Source organism: Calliphora vicina, chromosome 3 (assembly GCF_958450345.1).
Source record: "Calliphora vicina chromosome 3, idCalVici1.1, whole genome shotgun sequence".
NCBI classification, from domain to species: domain Eukaryota; kingdom Metazoa; phylum Arthropoda; class Insecta; order Diptera; family Calliphoridae; genus Calliphora; species Calliphora vicina.
This window is the reverse complement of record NC_088782.1, coordinates 63,585,738-63,609,503: the sequence shown is the minus strand read 5'-3', so window position 1 is coordinate 63,609,503 and position 23,766 is coordinate 63,585,738. Positions and strand designations below refer to the sequence as shown.

The 23,766-nt window shown below is 30.1% G+C and overlaps 2 protein-coding genes across 13 annotated transcripts in view; both read right to left on the bottom strand.

Moving 5' to 3' along the window:
* syd (JNK-interacting protein syd) overlaps nt 1-17,654 on the bottom strand; it is a 47,880-nt gene extending 30,226 nt beyond the window's left edge. For 8 of the 12 annotated variants that reach the window (XR_010576313.1, XM_065506292.1, XM_065506287.1 and 5 more), the window contains exons 1-2: nt 16,682-17,654; nt 4,546-4,566 (exon numbers count right to left, since the gene is read on the bottom strand). Coding sequence is in view for 11 of the 12 variants with exons in the window: in XM_065506292.1 (XP_065362364.1) it covers nt 4,546-4,566; nt 16,682-16,780 (120 nt within the window). In the remaining variant the exon portion in view is untranslated. The remainder of the gene's footprint in view (nt 1-4,545; nt 4,567-16,681) is intronic. The other 4 variants (XM_065506291.1, XM_065506294.1, XM_065506297.1 and 1 more) reach the window with 1 other exon arrangement.
* Nucleotides 17,655-20,471: 2,817 nt separating this feature from the next.
* On the bottom strand, nt 20,472-21,388 carry Srp9 (signal recognition particle 9). Its single transcript, XM_065503281.1, has 2 exons — nt 21,138-21,388; nt 20,472-21,058 (listed from the first exon to the last, which is right to left on the bottom strand). Exons 1-2 carry the CDS (start codon nt 21,276-21,278, stop codon nt 20,966-20,968), a joined length of 234 nt encoding a protein of 77 aa, XP_065359353.1. The 5' UTR covers nt 21,279-21,388; the 3' UTR covers nt 20,472-20,965.
* Between the last annotated feature and the right edge of the window lie 2,378 nt (nt 21,389-23,766).

Sequence of the window (23,766 nt, the reverse complement as noted above, 5' to 3'; positions counted from 1 at the left end):
GCTCTTATTTAAGTTTGATCTTGTTAGTTTTTTGTTTTAAAATAATCTCTCTTCTATTTAAGGAAATCCAAAAAAATCATAAATTCGTTTAAATTTAAAAACATTGGACAATTTTTTTAATTTTAAAAAAGCATTGACTGTCTAGGCGAGACAGTTGGATGCACAAACATTTAAGAAGAATATTCTGGTTTAAAAAATAATCTTTGATGCTTATTTTCATAAAATTATTCACTTTGTGTATACATTTCATATTAGGGGTATTTTTAGAGGCGGAGAACTTTTAATTGGCAGCACTGTTTGCTGTGAGAGCTGATTTGACAGTTCTCGGTTGTTTTGAGGTTCACCCCAGAGCAACGTTTCCAAATAGATCAAATTTATTTTGGAAATCACGGATCAATTCAACTAACACTACAGACATTACGTGCATTTTATGATACTCATATTCGTCCATCAGACCGATTAATTGGAGAAACTATGGATCGTTTCACAATAGGTTTACTCTTAATGATAGATAATACGCTTCCAGAACACAGAACAAGCGATATATGCAGATAAACCAGAAACAATCGAGCACTTGGAAGCGAATATTAGACGCGTTGTTGCCGAAATACTGCCAGACTTACTGCAAAATTTGAACTCCATGTTACGCCATGTACGAGATAGCCGAGAGTCATGTCAAGTCGTTAGAGTCAATTCTCTTCCCATCTTAAGGTTTTTATATCTTAAGGTTTGGAAAAACAAATTGTCACTCTGGACTAAATTCGGAGAATAGGGCGTAAGAGGGAGCATGTCGTAGCCTAATTCATGGAGACTGCGCATGTGCACCCGATTGTGAGCTAACGCTGCAGTCAACTTGCAGAAAGCTTTCTCATACCAAGTGATCATACAAAATTGAAACCACAGAGCCATGTGAGATGCCTATGGCTTCCACAATCTATCGCACTTTCAATCTCCGATCGGCCAACACCAAATCGCGATTTTATTCAATTGTTTCGGGTGTAGAGACTGGGCGTTCAGAAGTTATAAAATAACTTCCAATGAAACAACTCCCAATTACATTTTTGTTGGGTTTTATTGAATTTTATTTTGGGAATTAGGAGTTATAAAATATCTTCATATTTGGAGTTATTTTATTTTTGTTGGGTTCTATTTTGGGTTATTTCTTCGCTTACTAAAATTTGTTTGCAGATGTGTTCTCCTTTTAAGTGTATTAAAAACCGGCTTCACATACTAAAAACTTTGTGCATTGCTGGCCTTCGGCTGGGCCCAAAAGTTTTCTCCTCTGTGGTGTATCAAAAACCGGCTTCGCCCAGAAAAAATTATTTTTGCATTGTCGGCCTTTGTCAGGTCGCACCGATTTCTTACTCTGGTTCGAAATGAAAATCGGCTTTTTGAAATATTATAAAATCCTTCTGCAATGAAAGAAATCTTTACTGGGAAAGTTTTGGGACAAAGAAAGTTTTTAGAATTTTGAAACCGCCGATTATTGGGAGTAATTTCATTTTACCGTTTGGCAGTTATTTAATTTTTTAAGTTTATGAATTAGTTCATTTGCGAGTTATTTTACGGTACCGTCCAGAACGTTTGGCAATTTTCATGGATATCGGCTCATAATTGGCCATAGCTCCCATATAAGACCAACTAACTAAAATTACTTTAACGAGCATAAATCTCTTAAAAATGTTGGAATTCAAAAATAATTTAAAAAATTATGTTTCATAAAGAAATAAAATACACAGCCTAATCTCATGGCGATCGGACCGGATACATCCGAAAATCACTCACGAAAATAAAATTTTAAAAATTAAATTTTTTTGCTCATTTACTCAATTGAGTATGGCCGGGATTGACCGACCATACTTTCTTACTTGTTTACAATTGAAATTGATAGTGCAGATTTCACATAGTATTTATCAAGCTTAGTCTTGGTTTTCCTCGAAAAATAATGCTTAATGAGCAAACGAAATTAAATTTTTTCCATTTTCTCCTCAAGTTTCGCTGTATTCTACTATCAATGGCTGTCAAACACAGACTAACCAGCCCTTTTCTCAATATCTGGTTATTGTTTTTTGTAACGATAAACCTCCAATTAACATTTTTTTTGTATGAGAATTGTCAGTTTATCGTCACGATAAAAAATAATCAGAGATTGAGAAAATGGGGGTAAATGACGCAGCTTCGTTATAATTTGGCAGGAGTCAACTGACAGATTTCTGTTGACAGGAGCAGTGTTGAACTTTCAGTTAAGAGGCGAGAAATTCAAAAAGTCACCGACTTATTGACCCGCCATCGTACATTTGAAAATTTTCGTTTTGTTTCGGTTCGATTTCGGCCTAACTCTATTTTATAATTTCTACTTTTAAACGATTTACTCGTTACAGTAGTTTAATAGGTGTCCTCATTGGTCGGGAAATATTTGTTATTAGTTTGTTACAAATATGAAATATTATTTTATTGAGTCAGTGTATCGAGCCCTTAGCGCCAAATTATCGTAAGCGACAAAACACAAATTTTACAGGAGAAAGTTTTTTCGATTATTTTGAAATTTATCCATAGAATTAAAAATTTTATTATGCAATATATTATAATTTCGTTCAAGCTATTTGTCTATTTTACAAAAATATTTATAACTTTTGACAATTTAAAATTAATGGAATACTTTATTGAAAAATATGACAAAAAATATATTTTATTGAATTTTTGCATAGATACAATTTTTTCGAATTGAAATAAAATATTTATTTATGAAATTTATTAATGAAACTTCACAGTTAAGTAAAATTTTCTATTTAAAATGGAAAAATAAAAACGAATTTTGAAATTTATTATCAGCAATCCCGCAATTCCCAAAAAAGTGTTGAAAAATCCCAAAAATCGAAATTTTTAGTTTTTTGGCTATAATATCCATACCAGGGTCGGAGTTATCGGAATCCTTTACAAAATAATTAAAAGCATATTGGGCCATCTAAAATCGGTTATTTTATTTTGATATCGAATATTCGATTTGAGAATTTTTGCCCTAAAGTTTAATTTTACATAAAAATAGGTGTTTTTTGAATGGACCTGGTCCCCTGGTAACAAACATTTTTAATTTTTTTTTCATTTAAAATGTTTTATGAAAACTTAGCTTTCAGAAAGTATAAATTCCTTATACATCCTCTTACAAATTTTTTGCGATAACTTAAAAAGAAAAAAGTTATTTTTTCCCAAAAAATTAGCGAAAAATCGGCTTTTCAAAATTGTTTAAATTCAAATGCATATAACTTTGGACTTAGTCATTATTTTTAAACAGTTCTTTTCTTATTTGACACATACGTATGTTGTTAGTCCAATGAAGGAAAACCTGAGAAAATCGGAAAATATTTGGATACGCTGTTATCAAAAAACTGGAGTAGGTTGGGTAAAAATGTTGAAAATTTAATTTTCAAATGCGAATATCTCCTAAGCTATAATAGACAATTGATAGCACTCGATGAAAAGATTTTATGTGTGTAATTTTTTTGAAATCGGAACACAAACGAAGAAATAGGATCATTTTAAAATGTAATATAACCGAGGTGTCATACTTTGAGGACCCTTGGTCGCGGCGCTGGTGGGCCCATGAGGTCCACGTTCAGAACTTAAACTCAAGAACACATGTGAAATGTCATTCAAACCAATCTAACCATTTAGAAGTTACAGATTTATTTCCCTCTTTTTTTTCAATACCACTATGTGTCGCTTACGATAAAATTCGTTTACTGTAGATGTAAACATTGACTTACGATAAAATCTTACCCCCTATAATTTTGAAGTTATTAACAATTTTGATATTCTGAGAACGCTAAAACATCAGTCGGTCCATAAAATTTCAACTTTTGCAATAAAAAAATTTTTTGAAAATGTCGCTTACGATAATTTGGCGCTAAGGGCTCGGTATGTATAAGTATTTTATTTTTGATTTTTTTAAGAGTCTGTCAAGGGTTAATTTATAAATACATACAATTTAAATATAAAGTAAGAAAACATGAAATTAAAAAGTGGCAAGTAGTAAATAGTAGTTAACAAAAGTTATGAAATTGTTTTTAAACTATTAAATAGTAACAAAAATAACAACAACAAACTTGCATAAAAACATTGTAAGTAAAACAAAAAAGACAAAGACATGAACATAATCAAAAACAACAACAACAAAATACAAAACATTTATTTTATGTTAAAAGTTTAAATATTTCTTGGTTGAAAGCATGCATTAATTTATGTTGTATGTATTAATTATTATTTTTTTTGTTAACATAAATTGTTCAAGATGAACATATTTTATAAAACATCTAACTACTTTTTATATAGGAAAATACAGAAAAATGAAGATTGAAAATTATGTACAGAAAATATTTATTAACAGATAACAATTATAACAATCATAGTGCAAGCAAAAAATTTTCAAATACATTACCAACAAATTAAAAAGACCCCAAATAATAAAGTTAAGATTGGATTTAGAAACGTTTATAAATAGTACAAAAGTTTTTTTGTTTTAAATCTTAAACCAATATAAAAACTCACGATGCTGACAACCTGTTCATTCTGCAAAAAAAGAGGAAAGAAAAATAAACAAAAATACACAAATAATAAAAATCAAATAAATTAAAATAAGAGACACAATTTAATAATTAATTACATAAAAAAGAATATAAAAATAAATACATTAAACGATAATAAATAATTAAAAGCAAGCAAGTAAAAAAAAAAATGAAATAAATAAAGTATTAATTTGCTAAACGACTCATTAAAATCTTTTATAATATGGTCCAGTGGGAATGAAATTGTTGTTATTTCTGCCACACTTCCTTCCTTAGCCTTGACTTACTTAGTTGTGTATATTTAAAGTTAGCAAGTGAATGATTAAGTTATACAAAAGCATTTATTCAATACCACCACAAATTCCTCAATCTATAATCAATAAATACTTTTCAAAATTCAATAAACTTCTTATCTTGCGGAAACAATTCAATTGCACACAAATGTCTGGTAAATCCAAGTAACAGGGTGTTTTAAGATTAGATATAAATGGCAATGATTTTATTTTATTTTTTAAATAAAGGTAGGTAACTTATGACTATGTGGGTCCAACTATAAATACGGATACTTCCGAGAGAGCAGAAAATCTACCTTACCACGTGTAATTTTTTGTTTCCCAGCCAATTTCAAAGATTTTCTCTGCATGGTCTGGAAAAAACATGCTTGCGTATGCTATTTATGTCTTATAATTTTCAAAATTGACATTTTTGTCAAAGCGGACCTAGGTCCGCTTTTTTAAAAATATAGGGCGTAATTTTGGACCGAATGGATTCGAATTTTGGTAGTTAAACAACTAAATTTCCAATAATATACAAAGATTTTCAATTATGGATCCATAAATAAACGATTTTCAATTTAAAAATTCAAAAACAGTAGATTTTTGCTATTTTTTTGGGGAAAAAGATGACTTAACTCTTATTTTATTTAAAAAAAACTTTCTTAAAGAACATATAACAATTTTATGTTTTTCTATAAGCTATCTTTACGGAGAACATTTTGGTATAAAAAAATGTCCTATTTTTAGAAGATGTCGCCCCTACTTGCTTTGGAATTTGTCCTATTTTTTATATCAAAATTTCATCTTTGGGCCACATGTTCTCAAATCCAAAGCTGGGATCAGAAAACGTAGAGCAGCTTTGAAAACCTTGATGTGTTCCCTATTTATCCCCAAAGTATTTTCCCAACACCGAGGGAAATGAGGAACCACATTTCCCACATTGGGCAAAATTGTAATGATACCATTTTTGGAATTTTCTAATTTTTAGGAATTTCGGGGTTACCTTTCAACTTTTGACAAGTTTTTTTACATTTCATTATATAGAATGACAAATTTAAAAAACGTTGAAAATTTCATTGAATTTTGTTAATAAATAAAGATGTTATTACATATTTATTGAGTTTCTAAAACTAAAAATTGTATCAACATTTTATTAGGATTGCAAATATTAGGAACAATTTGATCCACATTTCAAATTTCAAGTCAATATCTCAATTATATTCAAAAATATGCCATTTTAAAACTCCGTCCTACAAAAATATTGCACTCTTTCATACTACAAACTTTGTATAAATTTTCTTAATATTTTATTCCTCAACAAGTCAATGGTTCTGACTAGTCACATTAAAATATGAATAAGTGCGGTTCAGAAGTGGTGATTTTGACACGGAAGACAAATATCGCCCAGGCCAGCCAATAATGTGTGAAGAGAAAAAAGGGAAATTGGGTAACATACGAATTGAAACTGAGAAACCATGAAAGACTATTTGTATGTCGGAAATGCTGCTTAAACGCTATAAAAGAAAATCCTTACAATGGCGCTAAGGTAATGTTCTGTATTTGATGGGACCAAAAGGTTATTATGAGCAGCTGCAATCTGGCCAGATAATAACAGGGAACCTACACCGAATGCAACTGATTCGTTGCATTTTGGCCAAAAAAGCCACATATGCGAGCAGACATGAAACCTTAATATTCCATCATGACAAAGCAAGGGCACATGTTACAATACCTGTTAAAAACTATTAAAAAAGAAGTGGTTGCAAAGTTTTGCCACTCCCGCCTGATATTTACCCTTTCGATCGTAGCAGAATGCTCTCTCTCGGATACTCTTCACTTTGCGACAGAGTATCCGATATTGGCTTGATTCGCTCTTGGTCTCCATGTTGGAAAAGGTCATAGCGAACAATGGCCAATACTTTGAATATATTTATATTGTACAAATGTTTCAACATAAAAGCTACAAATTTAAAAAATCCCGCATTTTTAAATCATACACCCAATACATTTGCAAATTTAAATTAGACATTTTGCCAATACTTTGGTCTGACGTTTTCTAAAAATCGGAAATAATTTTGAAGCTATTTTATTATCAAAATTATTATTGTTTATGTTATCTACAACACTTTTTATACCCTTCACCTTCGTGAGAAGGTTATATATAAGTTTGACATTCCGTTTGTAATTTCCACAATATAATTTTCCGACCCTATAAAGTATATCGTCACCTAAAATGCAAAATAACGTAACATCACTTTTCATAAGTTTATAGGAGAAGAAAAAAACGATATAAAATGAAAACTACTTGAGATATTGAAACAAAATTTTCAAATTTGAATTACAATGACTCTAGAAATATATTTTATGAAAAAAAAATAATTTTTTCAAAGCACACTTTAAGATATGTGGCTTTCGTTTTTTTAAATTGTTATTTTCTGAAACAAAAAAAACGTATCATCAATATAAATTTTTATGAAAAAATAAAAACTTAAATAAAAATATTTTTTTTATTTTAAATAAAAGCAGTTTATATATACTTTTTTAATTTTATTATGTTTTTTTATTTTAATTACTAAAAATTACTTTTTAAACTAAAAAAGGTTCTTCATTAAATTTATTTAACAAAAATTATGATACTACCTAAAATAAGGTAAAAACGATTTATTAATTAATTACTCAAAGCGTATACGTTATTTTGTTCAAGAAAATCATATACTTGATGATACTTTATTTTAAATTTTTGTTATAACTTGGTTATTTTTGATAGTAAAAGTTTAAAATTTTGTACACATATGTAATATGATGTAGTGAATCGTAATCAATAATAAAATCAATTTCGAATTTTTTGATGATACGTTGTTTTGCATTTTAGATGACGATATATATTCTTGATTCTTATAGATAGCGGAGTCGATTAAGCCATGTCCTTCTGTCTGTCTGTTGAAATCAATTTTCTGAAGACCCCAGATATCTTCGTCATCCAAATCTTCAACAATTCTGTCAGGCATGCTTTCGAGAAGTTTCCTATTTAAAATCGGTCCACAAGTGGCTGAGATATGAAGAAAAAACTAGGACAACCTCGATTTTTGACCTATATCTGGATTACTAAGTCATTAATATCAAACTACTATCAAATTGTATAAAAAACATTAAAGAAATACTTCAAAATTATGATATTTTTATAAAAACTTTCTAGACAAAGATTTCGTCCGTTTTATTTATCAGGTCAAGTCCGACAAACTTTGGTTTAGAGCCTCAATCAATCACATGCTTATGGGACGTGCTGCACTCATCCAATAATTTGCATAAAAAAATCAACAAAATTTGGATGACTGGAGACAAGCTTTCCAACAACTATATGATCTGATGACAAGCTACACTTTGAATTTTAATATTTTTCACCAAAATGTTAACTACATCCGACCAATCTATTTGTGGTATTTTGTCTACTTATTTTTCTTCATTTTTTTTTTTAGCTGGGAATTATTAAAAAATTATCTCCCATCGAAGGACAGAATGATAATTTCTCTATAGAGTACTCAATGGTTTTTAATCGGTTCTACAAAGTTCGCATTGCTGAAATTACTCTTGAAATTGATTCTAAATCGGCAGGGATAACTCCAAAGCGATCATGGTATGTTATTTACAACTTGAATACGTTGTGGCCCAGTTTTACATATCTAGGCTACATCTCATTCATTTCAGCTTTATTCCATACTATGTATTATCAGGAGCTAGGCACCTGCTTTATATCGAATATGTATATCAACAGAAACTACGATATTTCCCAAATATTGAATACCACTAAAACACTATAAATACAAAATGTAAAAATAAAAAAAAAAATAAAAATAAAATTAAAAAAGTGTGTTTATAATTTTGTATTTGTCATAATCTGTTGATCAATACATCAATTCAAGGTCAATGTTAAACATTCCTCTTTTATCTTTGGGTATAAAAAAACTTGTTCACATCGGGTGGTTACTAGTTTGATTTTGGAAAGTTTAATGGTGTATTTTTGGTAATTAGTCAGCAAATTAAGTTATAAGTAGACTCCGAAATTGGTCTTTGGTTTCTTTCAAAAACCATTCTGTAATTTTTCAGCTTATTAGGAGTAAACCCAAACAAAAATTTAGAGTTATATGGGGATTTCGAAATGTTTGTCTCTTTAACTGTTTCAGTAACGCTTTTTTGTGTATAAGCTTAAAATCAAAACAATCAAGGCTAGTTCATTATAAAAAGTAAGAAAAAATAAATCAAAACCTAAAAAAATCACCTCATTCAGGTTTTTTGTGGGGTTTTGACATGACTCGGTAATAAATAAAGGTACAGTGACGCATTTTGGTACAAGTAATATATGACTAATTTCACAACTTCTGTAGAAAAATAGGCGGAATTGGACAACTGCCACGCCCTCTTCACATATAAGATAAAATTTTATATTGCATTATAATCATTAAAAGTACTACACCGAGTGATTATAAACAGTTTTCTTTTGATATGAAACTTATTTGTATTGAATCTTATTTTTGAGAATTGTGCTTATATGGGAGCTATGGAACATTGTCGACCGATCGGTACTAAATTTGGCAGTACGAGTTCGGCTTATATAAAACTTATTTGTGCTGAATTTCGTTTGGATATGTTTATAATTAAGATATTTATGAGAGCTTAACTATTTTCAGATAGGGCAGTTGTATGGGGGCTAGGAGAAATAATGAACCGATTCTATCCAAATTAGATTAGTTCTCGGGGCAATATAAAAGTTTGTGCCAAATTTTGTCGAATTATCTTTAAAATTGCGACCTGTATTCAAAAACTTGTTGGCGCGAAATACCTGAACCCATAATCAGTTTTTGGATCGGCAATTGTGGAGAGACAACTTGGTGCAGAAGTTTTTGATTGATTCTGTAAAAAGACAGATAAGGTTATCTAATGTAAATGATGCGACTACTTTACCTTGCATTCCTATATATTTGTATGTCCAATTAAAAAATTCAAAATTTCAAAATAAGTTCAAAAAAAGAGATATATTTTAAAACCATCAAAGTTGAGCTATGCGCCTTGACTAGTTTATGCTTTATAAAAGTCTGCAACTACAGTGAAGTTTAAGGAGCTGTTACTTTATAAAACTGTAATTTTTTTTACTTTAAAATGCAATTCTTTATATTTGGGAATGTTATCATTCAATTCAACAAACCAAAAATTGTGTTTTGATAAGCTAAATTGTTAAAACCTCACACTGTGCACCGTGGCGGTTGGCATTAAAATAATGATGATACAAATTTTCGTATCGTATAAATTTTTTTGAAATCGAATAATTTTGACTTAATTTTCAGACCAAATAAACACTCTGTGCTTTTTTATTGAATGCGTGAAAATCTCTTAAAAAAATGCGGTTTACAATATTTTCAAATTAATATATTTATCTAACCAGAGCAACCCGACGGCAAAATTTTGCAAAAAAAAAAAACATAAACGATGACTTCAAAAATATAATTGTTTACCAAACTGCCAATAGATGCCAATAAACTATGTTTTAAAGTCTATAGAAAATTTGGTTAGTAAAGTGACCACTAAACCGCAAAGAGTTAAAAATAGGGCGTGCGATCTTTGTATAAGATTCCCAAGAAAAGGTAAGTACATATAACTGATTTGCAATGTTATAACTTTTGATCAAACAAACCATAGAATCATAAATAAAGCGTAGATGATTTATTATACATAGTTATAAAAAAAACATATGTATGTGTATAAATAATTCAATAAATGACGTAATTACACAAAGTGATATTATTATAAACATTAGCAGTATTATTTAATTTGTATAAATACGTATGTTTGTATTTATAAATGAACCGGTCTTACATAAGAACAACTCTTATCGAAAATAATATTATAGACAAAACAAATTACATATTCCTAAAGTCATGAACTTTTATTTTTTATTAGGAAAACAAAATAATAAAATAAAGGTATGAAAAAGGTAAACATAATTAAAAATCAATAAACGTATTTTACTAAATATAGTCATTTGATTTACTTAAACCAGAGCGAAGTTTAGGCACTGGAAATGGCTAAAAATAACTAATCTAAGCCATGTTAGGGTTAATAAAAAGAAAAGCCAATTAAGCTTAAAATACTTAACTCTCTTTTAAAGGGATGTGTCCAATAAAGAGACTGCAAATTTAAAAATAGCTTAAATGGAAATGTATTTATAAAGAAATCGGGTTAACCATCAATTATGACAGATATTAAAGAATTAACTTAAACCCTTTAAATAAGTCTTATGTAAAATTAATCAAGAAACTCAATAGGCAAAACCCGTATTAGGTTTTGGGATTATAATATCGATTACTTCAGCACAGAGAGAAAACTCATTGCAAATGATTGCCAACAATGAGTTTATTTCTTTAGTTATTTTTTTCGTTCTTCATTATGTTGTTTATTTCTGACAATGTTAATGTCAATGACCAATATTTTATAAACTTATATCTTTAAACGAACTAAAAAAGAACCCAACAAAATGAAATTTATTTTGGCAATCATTTTTGTCATAATACACAGTTTGCCTGGCAATTTCCACCCAGTTCTTTGAATTGATTTCGCCAGCACAGTAAGAAGAGATTGTAGTTTTCAAATGACAATGAAAATTTGTAAGTTAACTTCTGGTTAAAGTCTTACGAAATTTATAAAATGAGCATGTTCTATTTAAATAAAAGTACTCAGTACGATTAATATGTATACTACTACATACATACTACTGGTAACAACCTAGCCGTTCGATGAGACTGTGATTACTAGTTTTTGACCCTTTTGGCTTACAATGAGCTACATAGAGTCAAACTAGCAATCTAACAGGTTACTTGATCACCTACATAACTAGTTATTTTAACATGTACGGATGCTAATTGACCTCAAATAATCATATAAAAAGACATCTCATAGACAATCTAATAATCAATTGCTTTTAAACAAATTTTCCTCCGACAACTCTCCAATAGATTACTTTATAAAGTGCAGTACAAAATAATCGTTTAAAATGTCTACACTCTAGGTTACTTAGAGAAACTAAAGTGACAATTGACTTCACGTTAGGTTACCTGGGATGTCAGTATATATAAGCAAAAATAAACTGTATGAGAATTATATCAACACAATTTATATAAAACCAGTTTGTATGAAATACTCATCAAAAAAAGCAGTACACAATTAAAATGACTACACGCTATATTACTTAGAGACACTTAAGTGACAATTGTCTTCCAAATAGATTACATTGGATGTATAAGGTAACCAATTGTCTGCTGACTGCACTACAAAAAACACAGACAGCCAAGTGGTCAGACATTATTGATAATTACTGCATACATGGGATACATTGACTACTAGCGTAACTGCTGGGAATATTATGGAACAAATGTATGTATGAATTGTTTGTTTGATGTTGTCAACTTAAATATAAATTAACATATTGTTTGTTATTCCAATATACATACAAATATAATCCATTTAATAAATATGGCATGGGGAAATATTATAGACAGTGAACGAAAAAAGTGTAGGCTTTGTTTGAAGTATGGTCGATATTTTATTTAAATCTCTGAAATATACTTCAAATATCTAACCACCACCATAAGAACCATATCTAATGAAGACCTATGGAAAACTATCCACCAGCAAAACATCAACGCAGAAATAAGAAAGAGAAAATATGGTTGGATTGGACACACTCTACGAAATCTCTACGATATTCCTCCAAATCCTGATCTTGTCTGGAATCTTTTGAGACACCTTAAGCACGCAAACATTGAGTATGGATTGTAATAATCACGATCTATGTTCATATGTTAACTTATAGTTATAAAACATAACTATATATTGTGATAATGGGGGTAAGTTTTTCTGGATAGCTAATTTTTTATATCCAGAACAGATAAATCGGTAATAAAGACACAATCATTCGATTAGCATTAAATTCGGTTATCACAACCAAAAATATTTTCTCTGTGACAAAAACAAAAAAAAATTTATTTAAAACAGGAAAATTAATATTTCCAATAGTTCGACTTAATACAAATTTAAATGCTGTGTCATTAAAGCTTAACATTGTAACATCTAAGGATATTCGAATTTAGATATTAGCTATTTTAGCTTAGTTTAGTATTCAAATTCTTTCGGAAATGTAAAGTAAAGCCGTAATTTTCTCTCCACTCTGGATCAGATGTAGTAAAGACTCTTGAGATTATACTAGTCACCAGCATGTTCAATAAATGCCTTGAAGATAATAATTGTCGTGGCTCTAGCCTAGTCGAAGGTCTTCTACAATGTCAGCCACGCTACACTCTTCCATGATGTCCTTCAATAATGTCCAGCAACATGAAGTAAGATATCGTCATTTGTTCGTGTTCCACAAGGCATGGTCCCGCACACACTCCTGTTTAACTACTACCTCTCTAAACTCCCGCAACTTTACCTGCACGAAGGATTCCGACTGTGAACCACTCAATAATTTGGAGGATCAACATTGACAGCCATTGCAATCACGCTCATTCCCACGACCGTCGCAATGATCCGAGTTCAGTTGGCCAAGGGCTGTCAACTCAGACACCACTGCTGCTACAGTGTTTGAGTGGAGAAATATTCAAAGTGTTCCGATAGACTGGATGATAGAGTGCTGAACTATCAATCTGAGGGTTGCGGGTTCGATTTCCGCCAAATACTCTGGGTGTATAAATAGAAAAAGGACTGCCACAGGCTGAATGCAGAACAAAGTCTACAAGAAAAACGATGGTTTTCCCAGTAATTAAACACAACGTCATGCTGCTTATTAAACATGTTGCTCCTGTGATGTCTACTGGAATATGCAGACAAGCAAAACGAATCCCAGTTTGTGTTCGTTTTTTAAATAAAAAAAGGACTGCTGAATACTAATGACTTTAGAACAAAGTCTACACGAGAAACGATGGTTTTCTCAGTCATGCTGATTAAACATTTTCCTCCTGGGATGTCCTCGGAGGAATCATCATAGCCTCGGCATCATACAGCTGCAGTCTCCCTCTAGGCATGTCAGTAAGCATCATTCGAGGACATACAAAGGTTTGGGAAGGATCGAAATACATCAGTTTTGAACGACATTCATCTATAGTGAGAACTACAATACCGCGGTAGCAGGAAACAGCATGAATATCGTACTTGTAGATCACTCAAAGCAGACAGGCCGAAAAACCTGTTACGGAACGTTAGAGTAGTTCTGGCTTAAACCAGGACTATAGATGATATATTAATGCATCATGTATAATATTTGGGAACTTGCATATATCAACTCCACAACGAATGTGAAAATTACAAACGGAATGACAAATATATATACCATTATCCCTATATAAAAATCGAATATTTTATAGCTATTCTTTCAAAATGTATCATTTTAATTACATATATTAATTTCCATTAAATGTACAAATGTTACAAATACAAATATCGATTGTAGTTTACCTACTATACAGTTTTTATTTTCTTAATTATCTGCCATGAATTTGCATTCAATGAATGTGTTTAATTTATGAATTGATTAAAAACTTTTTTGAAATAAAAAAACTTAAATAATAAATGAATGATATTGTTTAAGGAAATACCGTTATCAGACAATGTAATTTTTAAGAATGAATAATATTTTAAATTCATATTTATAAATAAAATGATAGTAATAAGTAAATAGTCTTTATCAGAGTTAATATTTTAAGGGAACTCTTTTAAATATGATATTAAGTCATATCGTCACTGCGCATACAAAAAGTCCTATGTGTAATTTTTTTTATTCAACAATATGAAAGACTTATTTATCGCTCATTTACTCACTAAACTGTTTTCGAATATCTCAATTGGTTTAGAAGTTAGCAAAAAGAGCTACGTGTAAATCATATAGACCAAAATAAAAAATAGTTAAACTAATGCCTGTTTTTGATCAAAAACTAATAATGAAATAATAAAGAAATTATGAAACATAGAATAAACACATAGAACGGAAGGAGAGAGTAATATATATTGTGAAAAATTACTCTCTTTTCACACATACGGGTGATACAATAACAAAATACATGCAATTCATTCTCATGAATTAGGTTTTTGACAACAGACTTAGGTTTTTGGCTCTCAGTTACCTATCTAGTTTTTGTCTGTTATGAAATTTCTAAACAAATATTTCCGGGAATTCCCGAGAATTTTTTCTCAAACAAACTTTGGAATTATAAAGCAAATAGACTTAAAATCACATTATTTTTGTAAAGTTATTAAAAAAACATAGATAGGTAGCTATTTTTGTATGCCTAGCGAAGAGATGAATTTTATGGAAAGTGATAAGTACAATCAGAATTACTTAAATAAACCAAAAAATATAACAAGAAAGGGTATATTTAGTCAGATAAAAATGAAGTAATTATACAAATTTCCGCAAAAAGAAAGAGTATAGAAAATAAATTGTGAAAGATCCCAACTTAATAAGAATTCAAAATTGATTATTTACTGACTCGAATGTATTGCATCAAAACATATGTGTAGGACTCAAAAAATACTTTTCATTACAATTATTATTTGACAACTCCTGTAAAATTTTAGTTAAGGTCGTTTACGTTCTAAGCTGACGGTATATAAGGGATGTTTTTTAAGCACGAAAGAACTTGAAATTGTAAAAAATAACACAAAGAAGTAGCTTTTAATCAAAAATATTATTTTATTCGAAAGTTCAATACAAGCAGCTCACTTGGGTCCATTCACATCTAATCACATTGTGATAGCCAAGGAGTAATCATCAGGGTATTTACAAATACTTCCATTGTCTCCGAGTTAAACTAACCAGATTCCCTGATGAAGGAGAAGATTTGTAAAAGATTCATCCTTGATAGATCATCCAAGAATGCTAGGAATGGAATTCCGAGGATGCATTCCCTCAGGTTTGTCAGATCCGGGCATTGGCAGGAAAGGTGATACAGAGTCTCTTCGTCTTCTTCATTATGACAGCTTCTACAGTAATTGTTGTACCGTAGGCACAGTCTTCTAGCATGTGTCGCAATTATACAGTAATAAAGAAGACAATTAGCCTTATTTGCTTACGACGGAATTCCATAAGTAGATTCGTCCTGCTGGCCCATATACGGGTCAAGTCGACCTCGTTGTAGCACAGGAAGGTTTATTAGTCCACATGTTTTGTGCAGTCTCATATAGTTTCTGCTGAACAGTCATCTTTTGTTGCTCTTTTATCAGCATAAACCAGTGACTTTATGTGGACCCATGGTGCTTTTTTCTGGATGTAATGAAATCTGTAGGGACTTTTGGGGATTGGTCTCACTCATATGCGTCCATTTTGTTTATTAACAAACCCGTTAAGACAAAAATGAGCCCCATTAATGCAATTTTGCGTTAAAACAGTCGTCTATAAGATCCGGGAATCGATGACTAATTTTCAAAGTAAATTTGCATAATTTGGTTGCGTTGTTCAAGCCTCAATCTATTCATGATGATCTGCCAGAGTATAATGATAATAAATGTAAAAAAGTGAGCGCAGTATGACAGTTCGTTTGACAGTTAACCCTTTCTTAATTTATATGGGGCTTAAAAACCACCCTTTATATCTTACACCTATACGTATTCTCGACTAAAATTGTTTTAGCTCTAACTGCCCTACACTATCCTCCATATACTGAATTGCGCAGACTTTAGCACCGAAAATGTATGAAAGTATAACTAAAATATTTACATATGAATTACATACTATGGAATGCCTAAATTTCACAGCTAAATATAGCTAATATCCAAAAAAATTTAGGTACAAAATATTATACAAACCTTTTCGGACATCACCATATTGTTATCATCGGTGCCATAAACGGTCTCAGCACCAGGCTGAGGACCACGATTGTTCAGTAAAGTGTCGTCGTTGTCCATTTTGATGTTTTGATATTTTTGTTGTTGTCTATACTTTTGTTATTTTTGCAAAATCACTTGTCACTTTTTTTACCACCTCTCATACAAGTCACTCACTTGTGCACAAACACTCGCACAAGTTTGCAAACGTGTGCTTTTATTTGAGGAAGTGTATAAACAGTGGAGCAAGAGTGTAGCGCGAAGGGATGAACAAGAATAAATACAACACTTTCACACACACATATGGGGAGACAAAATGCACAAGTGTAAAAGAAAAAAATAATTTTACAAACAACCCCTTGTCAAACACCAATTTATTTTCTTTCTTTTATATTTTGGTATCGAAAACATATAAACACACACTGGCTGGCTGGCACTGTGAGCTTTTGAACGCCTTGTACACAATATTAGATTTATTTATTATTTTAAATTGCAATTAAACACTATCACTATTATTTATTAAATATGTTTAACAACTTTTTTCTTCGTCATTTTTTCTATGCCAATTTTTTCTTCATTTGCTGACGAATCTTTTTCTATGAAACTTTGTTGTTGTCAAATTCAAGGTAGTTAAAGATAGATTTTTTTTCCAACTGCTATGTGCTGGTGCTCTGGTTGTGTTGTGGATGGTTATATTTTTTTTTTTGTATTTTTGGGGTGAAAAGAAAAAAATTATGACTAGATTTTCTTTCAACAAATTTACGTTAATTTTGTTGGTATTTCATCTTAAATTTTATTGCACTTAATAGTTAAAACGTTTAACTTTCATTTTCCTAACACTTTTGTGAAAATTTCTTTAATATTTTTATTATTTTAACATTTATAATAATTTTTTCGCAGATACGCGTATGACGTGAAAAATTTTCTTGGTGTGTAATGAATGAAAAAAATAAGACGATGAAGAAATAGAAAATGAGAGAGAGAGCAAGTTTACGTAGATTTGACGTAAGTCACAGATGACAAATTTTGTTACGTTGTAGAGTTGTATTTAAATGCGGGCAGTTAAAGTATTGCCATTGGTATTTAGATAAAATTGGGTTTCTAAATCAAGTTTATACAAGCTTGAAGTATAAATTTCAGAGTATTGGATATTGTAAATTTTTTTGTTCCGAGTTTGTAGAAAATTTAGTTTATTGTTAAACAAATTTTCAAGATTCTATCAAATTCCAGAACCTTAGAAATGATAAAACGTTTAGTTCTTTATTTGATGAAACGCGTCAGTTAAATTTTTAGTCGTGGTATAATTTTTAGTTCATATTTTGCGGTCTCCAATTTCCAATAGGTTTTCTATGGGATTGAGATCTGGCGATTGTGCAGGCCACTTCAAAACATATACCTCATTGGAAACTAGGGGCATATTTTCCTCAGCGTATGGATACATAAGATAATTTAAAATGGCTGTTATCCAATTTAAGTCATAGTATCTTTTATGATATAAATTGGACATATAAACAGCCCCACAACATAATATTTCCACCGCCAAACTTCACCGTTTTATTTGTGTACTTGGGGTCTAGCATCTTAAATTGTATTTGGATTCATCCGAAAAAAGAGCAATATTCCAATTCTGTCTCGGCCAGTTTAAATGTTCTTTAGCAAATATCAGTACGATTTTTTATAGAAATAAGACTAGCGAGCATTATTTGTCCTGCAGCTAACAGTTTGAGAACATATTTCCAATTTCAGATTATTGATAACCCGGGAGTCAAAATTGAGAATTTCTAGCTATTAAATTAAAAAGCTCTAAAATTTACTATAAGGTAATTCACGTTACCGTTTTAAACCCTTGCGAAAACACGAACTTTCGCACAATAACAACAACCATACATACATATGTATTGTTACGTTTTAACCTTTTCAAAACGTTAGTTTATTTCCTTTAAATAAACCGGATACTTTTGATTGCAAATAAAAGCCGTTTAGTAGTTTGAAAATGGTAACAACTCTTTATTTATTCAAATGTACAACAACAGAATTAAATAGCCACTCAATGTTTTTTATACACGTTTATAAATTCTCAGAAATACAGACACAATTTATAATGTACACGAATTTACTTGAAAAACACAACACACTTTAAGGCACTCAGTTGATGTTTATTCGAAAAGCGTCTCTGATAAACTCACTAACGACTGCAAACTCTGCCACTATTTATAACACTACATTACCATCTAGAAAGCTCTATTTCTACAATGTTCCTTAACTGAATATTCGAATTCAAACAGCGTTGCCAACTTACGATCAATGGTCAACTGAAAGCTTTTATTTAATAATGCCCACAGATATGTTACAGTTTGCTATTACAGCACAGTTATTTGAAAGCATTATGCTACTTTTAAATCAGCCCTTAAAATCGTTATATTTGAATTCAAGTACAATTTCGTAACAGTATTATAAATTTGTATTTAAATAATATAAAATTATTTAGCTTACCGGTACTGGAAGTAGAGCTTAATATTTTAGAATGGTATTAAATAGGGTTCCTAGTCGGGAAAATGTTTCCGTTATATTTCCGGAATTTCTTTATAAGTTTTGTTCTTAAAGTTGCAGTTTTATTTCTGCACATATTGGAGAACAGATTTGTTGTGATTTGTTGCCAATCGAATGATTCGATTATATTCATATATTTTTTCGATACTAGCAACAGAAAATCATTTGACACAGATGAACATTTTGTCACTCCAACTAAAATTTTTCAGCCACAACAGAAAAATTCGGTATTGAAACTATAATCGTTTGGTTTGAAATATATTCAGTTATCACAACCAAAACTATTCTCTCTATGTGACAAAAACAGAAAAATGTTTATTGAAAACAGGAAAATTAACTTTTCTAGTAAGTCGAATTAATACAAATTTAAATTTTAAGATCTTAAAGAAATTATTAAGATGGTTAACATTAAAACTTCTAATTATATTCATATTTAGAGAAAATACAGACAGTAACACAATAGCTCTGTTCATTTACACTCCCAGTAAATACTCAAAACTAGGAAATAGTAATTGAACACTTTACCAGTAAAAACTAAAGACTTTGGCATGTAAACTTGACTTCAGTGAACCAGTACTTACACTCTTGTTTTTGATTTTTCATAGTTTTTTGAATACATTAACGGTTTTCCAGTAACAATTCGCAACAATTTTTGTTATTGAACAGATATAATACTCTGAAATTGCATTCTGATTTGAATAAGTCTTAAATATTACAATAAAGGTATATGTATAGATTATTGAATTTTTCTCATTAATTTTTAAAACATCTATTGGTTTTTGTGTTGATGTAGTATTAAAAAATTCACGGTATTGAACAGATTTGTTTAATATTCCCCGGCAATGGAAAAAGTCCAGGAAATTCCGAACCCTAGTACCAGATCTAACCGTATACGAAATTTCAATACAAACCGATCAGTGGTATAGGTGTAATTCAGACATCGCTCTTCGTCCAAATGTAATAACAACAAATAGTGATACAGCTTTCAAAGAATAAACTAATATGTATAAGTAATTCTTTGAATTTTATCCGATTTCAATAAATCGTTATTTTAATGTGTTCTGAGGATACTACTTTCGGCTGCAAAATTAATAATTAATTTTTAACAATTGATAAAGCTCTGAAGTTAAACACAAATTACACTGAAGTTAAAATAAAATTTTGTATTCCATATTAATTTCAACTAAATAAGCAGAAGCATTTGCACAAATTAAGAAAACAATTTTCTATTTTTTTTTCTTGCAAAATTTTTGAGTTCATATTTCATATATTTATAATAAAACTGAATACAAAAAAGCACATTTCATGGAAATGTTTTAATTAAAAGTTATTAAAATTATTATGCATTAAATTAAAAATTAAGAAAAACGCTTTCTTATAAAACAATATAAAAACATTAGAAAAATAAACATTTCCTTATAGATGTTGCTTTAGATTTAAAAGATGGTGGTTTTGTTTTTTTTGTTTGTTTGTTCCTGTTTAGAGTGTTTCCGAGCATATTTTTAATAAAGTGGTTAACAAAGCTAACATTTTCTGTACCAAATGTTATTTAAACTATGATTATTTACAACTACTCTGTAACCACTTTCCCGGCCTTAATTAATACCTTAAACTAAACATGCTCCCACACTGAACTCAAGACATGACTTAACGCGTTAACACTTTTCCGAGTTATTTAGACGAGTAAGATGTTTATGAGGAATATTATTGTGCTTCCTATTCCTTGGAAGCCATATGACCCATTAGATTGCTGGTGAATTTCTCAATTTTCTTTACATCGGGCATGTTTTCGGCTTTATATTGTATGCACTAGAGATAAATTTTAAAAATTAGTATTCCATGGATGCCCTTAAAAAGAAACACAACCGCAACAACAAATCGTACTCACTTTAACGTTGTCGGTCATTTTCATAAGTATGTGTCCCTTTGTGTGCACATATTTCATGGTGTAGCGGCAGCCCATGGGATTGGCCATGTACATATTTTCGGCTGCAATCTCGAAATCTTCCCAATTTTTCACAAACACCATTTCAAATAATTTAGTTATTTAGAAAAAACAAAAAAATTTAATATTTTCGAAAGCTAAGAAATATCTTGCGTTTTTTTTGTGTCGTGTTGTTCAATGTGTCATTTTTGACATTTCGTTTTGTGTCTGGTTTTCTCTGACGTGACAAATATTTGACAGTATTTGTTGGAGTGCTGCCATCTGGTTGTGCATGGTTAGTTAGGTTTCCAACCTAAAATTTAATAATTTGCTGATGTGAAGGCGTATCTACACTGAATAATTGGTTTAGAAATTGGCTATTAATGTTTGAGCCAAAAATTTGCAAGCTTATATTAAGAAATATGATTTTATCGTCTCATAAACACGATATGGGTTATATAATAATGCTGATTTAATAAATGTAAATGTTTAGCTATCTTGTCAAAGTTCCGAAAATTAGTATCCAATATTAAAATTAAAAATTTTTAAAATTGGTTTCTGATATTTCAAATCATATTTATTTTATTTGTTTAATATTTTTAGATCAAATAAATCGTAAACAAATCAATAACTGTTCTTTTAAATCATCCAGAAAATGGTGTAATTTTCGTCTTGATGTCCATGTTCTTTTGGGTATTGCCATTATTACCGCTGCCATTCATTACATTCTATTTACAAAAAAATCAATAAAATTAAATACGGTTTAGTATAAATTTATTAGAAAAATAATTTAATTGCTCACCTGGCTAGGAGTAGCCATAACACTGGCAAAAATGAAGCCAATTACAAATATTATTTGAGAGAATTTCATTTTGATGAAAATTTTATTTTTTTTAAAGGAAATTGTATTTAGTTTTAATCTTTGAGAGGTGGTTTTATAATCTGATAAATTTATTGAATTTTATTTGCCTTTTATAGGCAAACTGAAGAATTGAAGAATGGATAAAGACTTAGTGTTTTTTTCGGGAAAACGAGAAAGCTATGAATAACTATTATTAAGATTCTTAATAAATTGTGGTGAGAATAAGAATTATAACTTCAATTGAAACTTGAATGCATTAATGTGGTTTTAATGAAAGAAGATATGAATGTTTACAAATTCATGGAAAAGACTTGAACTGTTTAGAATTTATTCATAACAACATTTTGAAATACTTACTAATATAATAAATGTACTTGTAGAATAGTTTTTACACAATGTTTAAAAAAAATTCTTTTGATTTATAGATTTTTTGGTAATTATTTAAATTTTTTTTATTTAATATAATTTTAAAGTATATTTTTAATTAGGCTTAAGTTCATTTATTATAATTACCCTGTAATAATTCAAAGAATATCACTGACAATTAATGAAAATACATCACAAGCAAATTGACCTTGGGTCTTCCGATTTTCATCATATTCGGTAAGCATATAATCTTCAGAATCATTTGGATATTTCCATTTTAATTATACCCTTCATTTTCGTTAGAATGGTATATACAGTGTCGGACTTAAATATTCACACAGCATACAGATTTATCTTTAATCGTCCATATTTTTTAAACGAAGGCCTCAACATTCGTACGGGTTTCAACAAAAATATTTATTTACATATACATAACTTATGGAAATATATTGTTACGAAATTGTACTTGAATTCAAATATAACGACAAAAATATTCACACAGTTTCTAATTTTTAATAGGAAAATAGTTTTTTTAAATAGATTAATATTTTGTGGAGTAGCCTTCTTTTAATCGTCTTGACATTGAATCGAGCAATTTTTTGGTTACGTCAGCTCCAATATTTTTCGATTCTTGCAACAGGACTTCTTTAAGTTGTGTCTTACTAATAATATGGTCCTTTCCTACACGTCCGCAAAATTTATCCCACAGATGTTCTATGGGATTCATGTCAGGTGATTCTGGAGGAGTCTGGAGAATGTGGGGAACATGATGTACTATCCATATTTGGACGTCATGGGCTGTGTGTTTGGGGTCATTGTATTGTTGAAAATAGAAATGTTCCCAAACTTTAACTTTAGAGCACACTGTAGTAGTTTTTCTTTTAAAATATTAAGGTATACAGTTTTGTCCATTGAACCATCAATGTAAACTAAGTTTCCTACATCTGATGCAGCCATACAACCCCACAACATGACCCCTCATCCGCCATGTTTGACAGTGTTTACTACATTGTACTTTTACAATTCAGTTTTTGGCCTTCTCCAAACTGTTACTCTACCGTCCGATTGAAAAATAATCTATAATCTTACAAACATAAATCTGAAGATTTCTGGAACGTAATACTGTTCTCAGACGAAAGTAAGTTTAATATTTTTCAATCGGACGGCAGAGTAAGAGTTTGGAAAAGGCCAAACACTGAATTGGAAAAGAACAATATAGTAAACACTGCCAAACATGGCGGTCAAAACAAGCTATTTTTGAGTTTTTTTGCAAAATCAAAAACTTTGTTGACCTTTTTTTCAAAATGGGCCCTTTTTAATTTTTTTTTGCTCAAACGAAAGCTTAGATCTTTTTTTCTTGAAGCC

Coding starts and splice junctions, on each gene's coding strand:
- Srp9 (XM_065503281.1), bottom strand. CDS start 21,278: ATGGTGTTTGTGAAAAATTGGGAAGATTTCGAGATTGCAGCCGAAAAT. Junction 21,059..21,137: donor AAATGACCGACAACGTTAAA/GTGAGTACGATT, acceptor ATTTATCTCTAG/TGCATACAATATAAAGCCGA.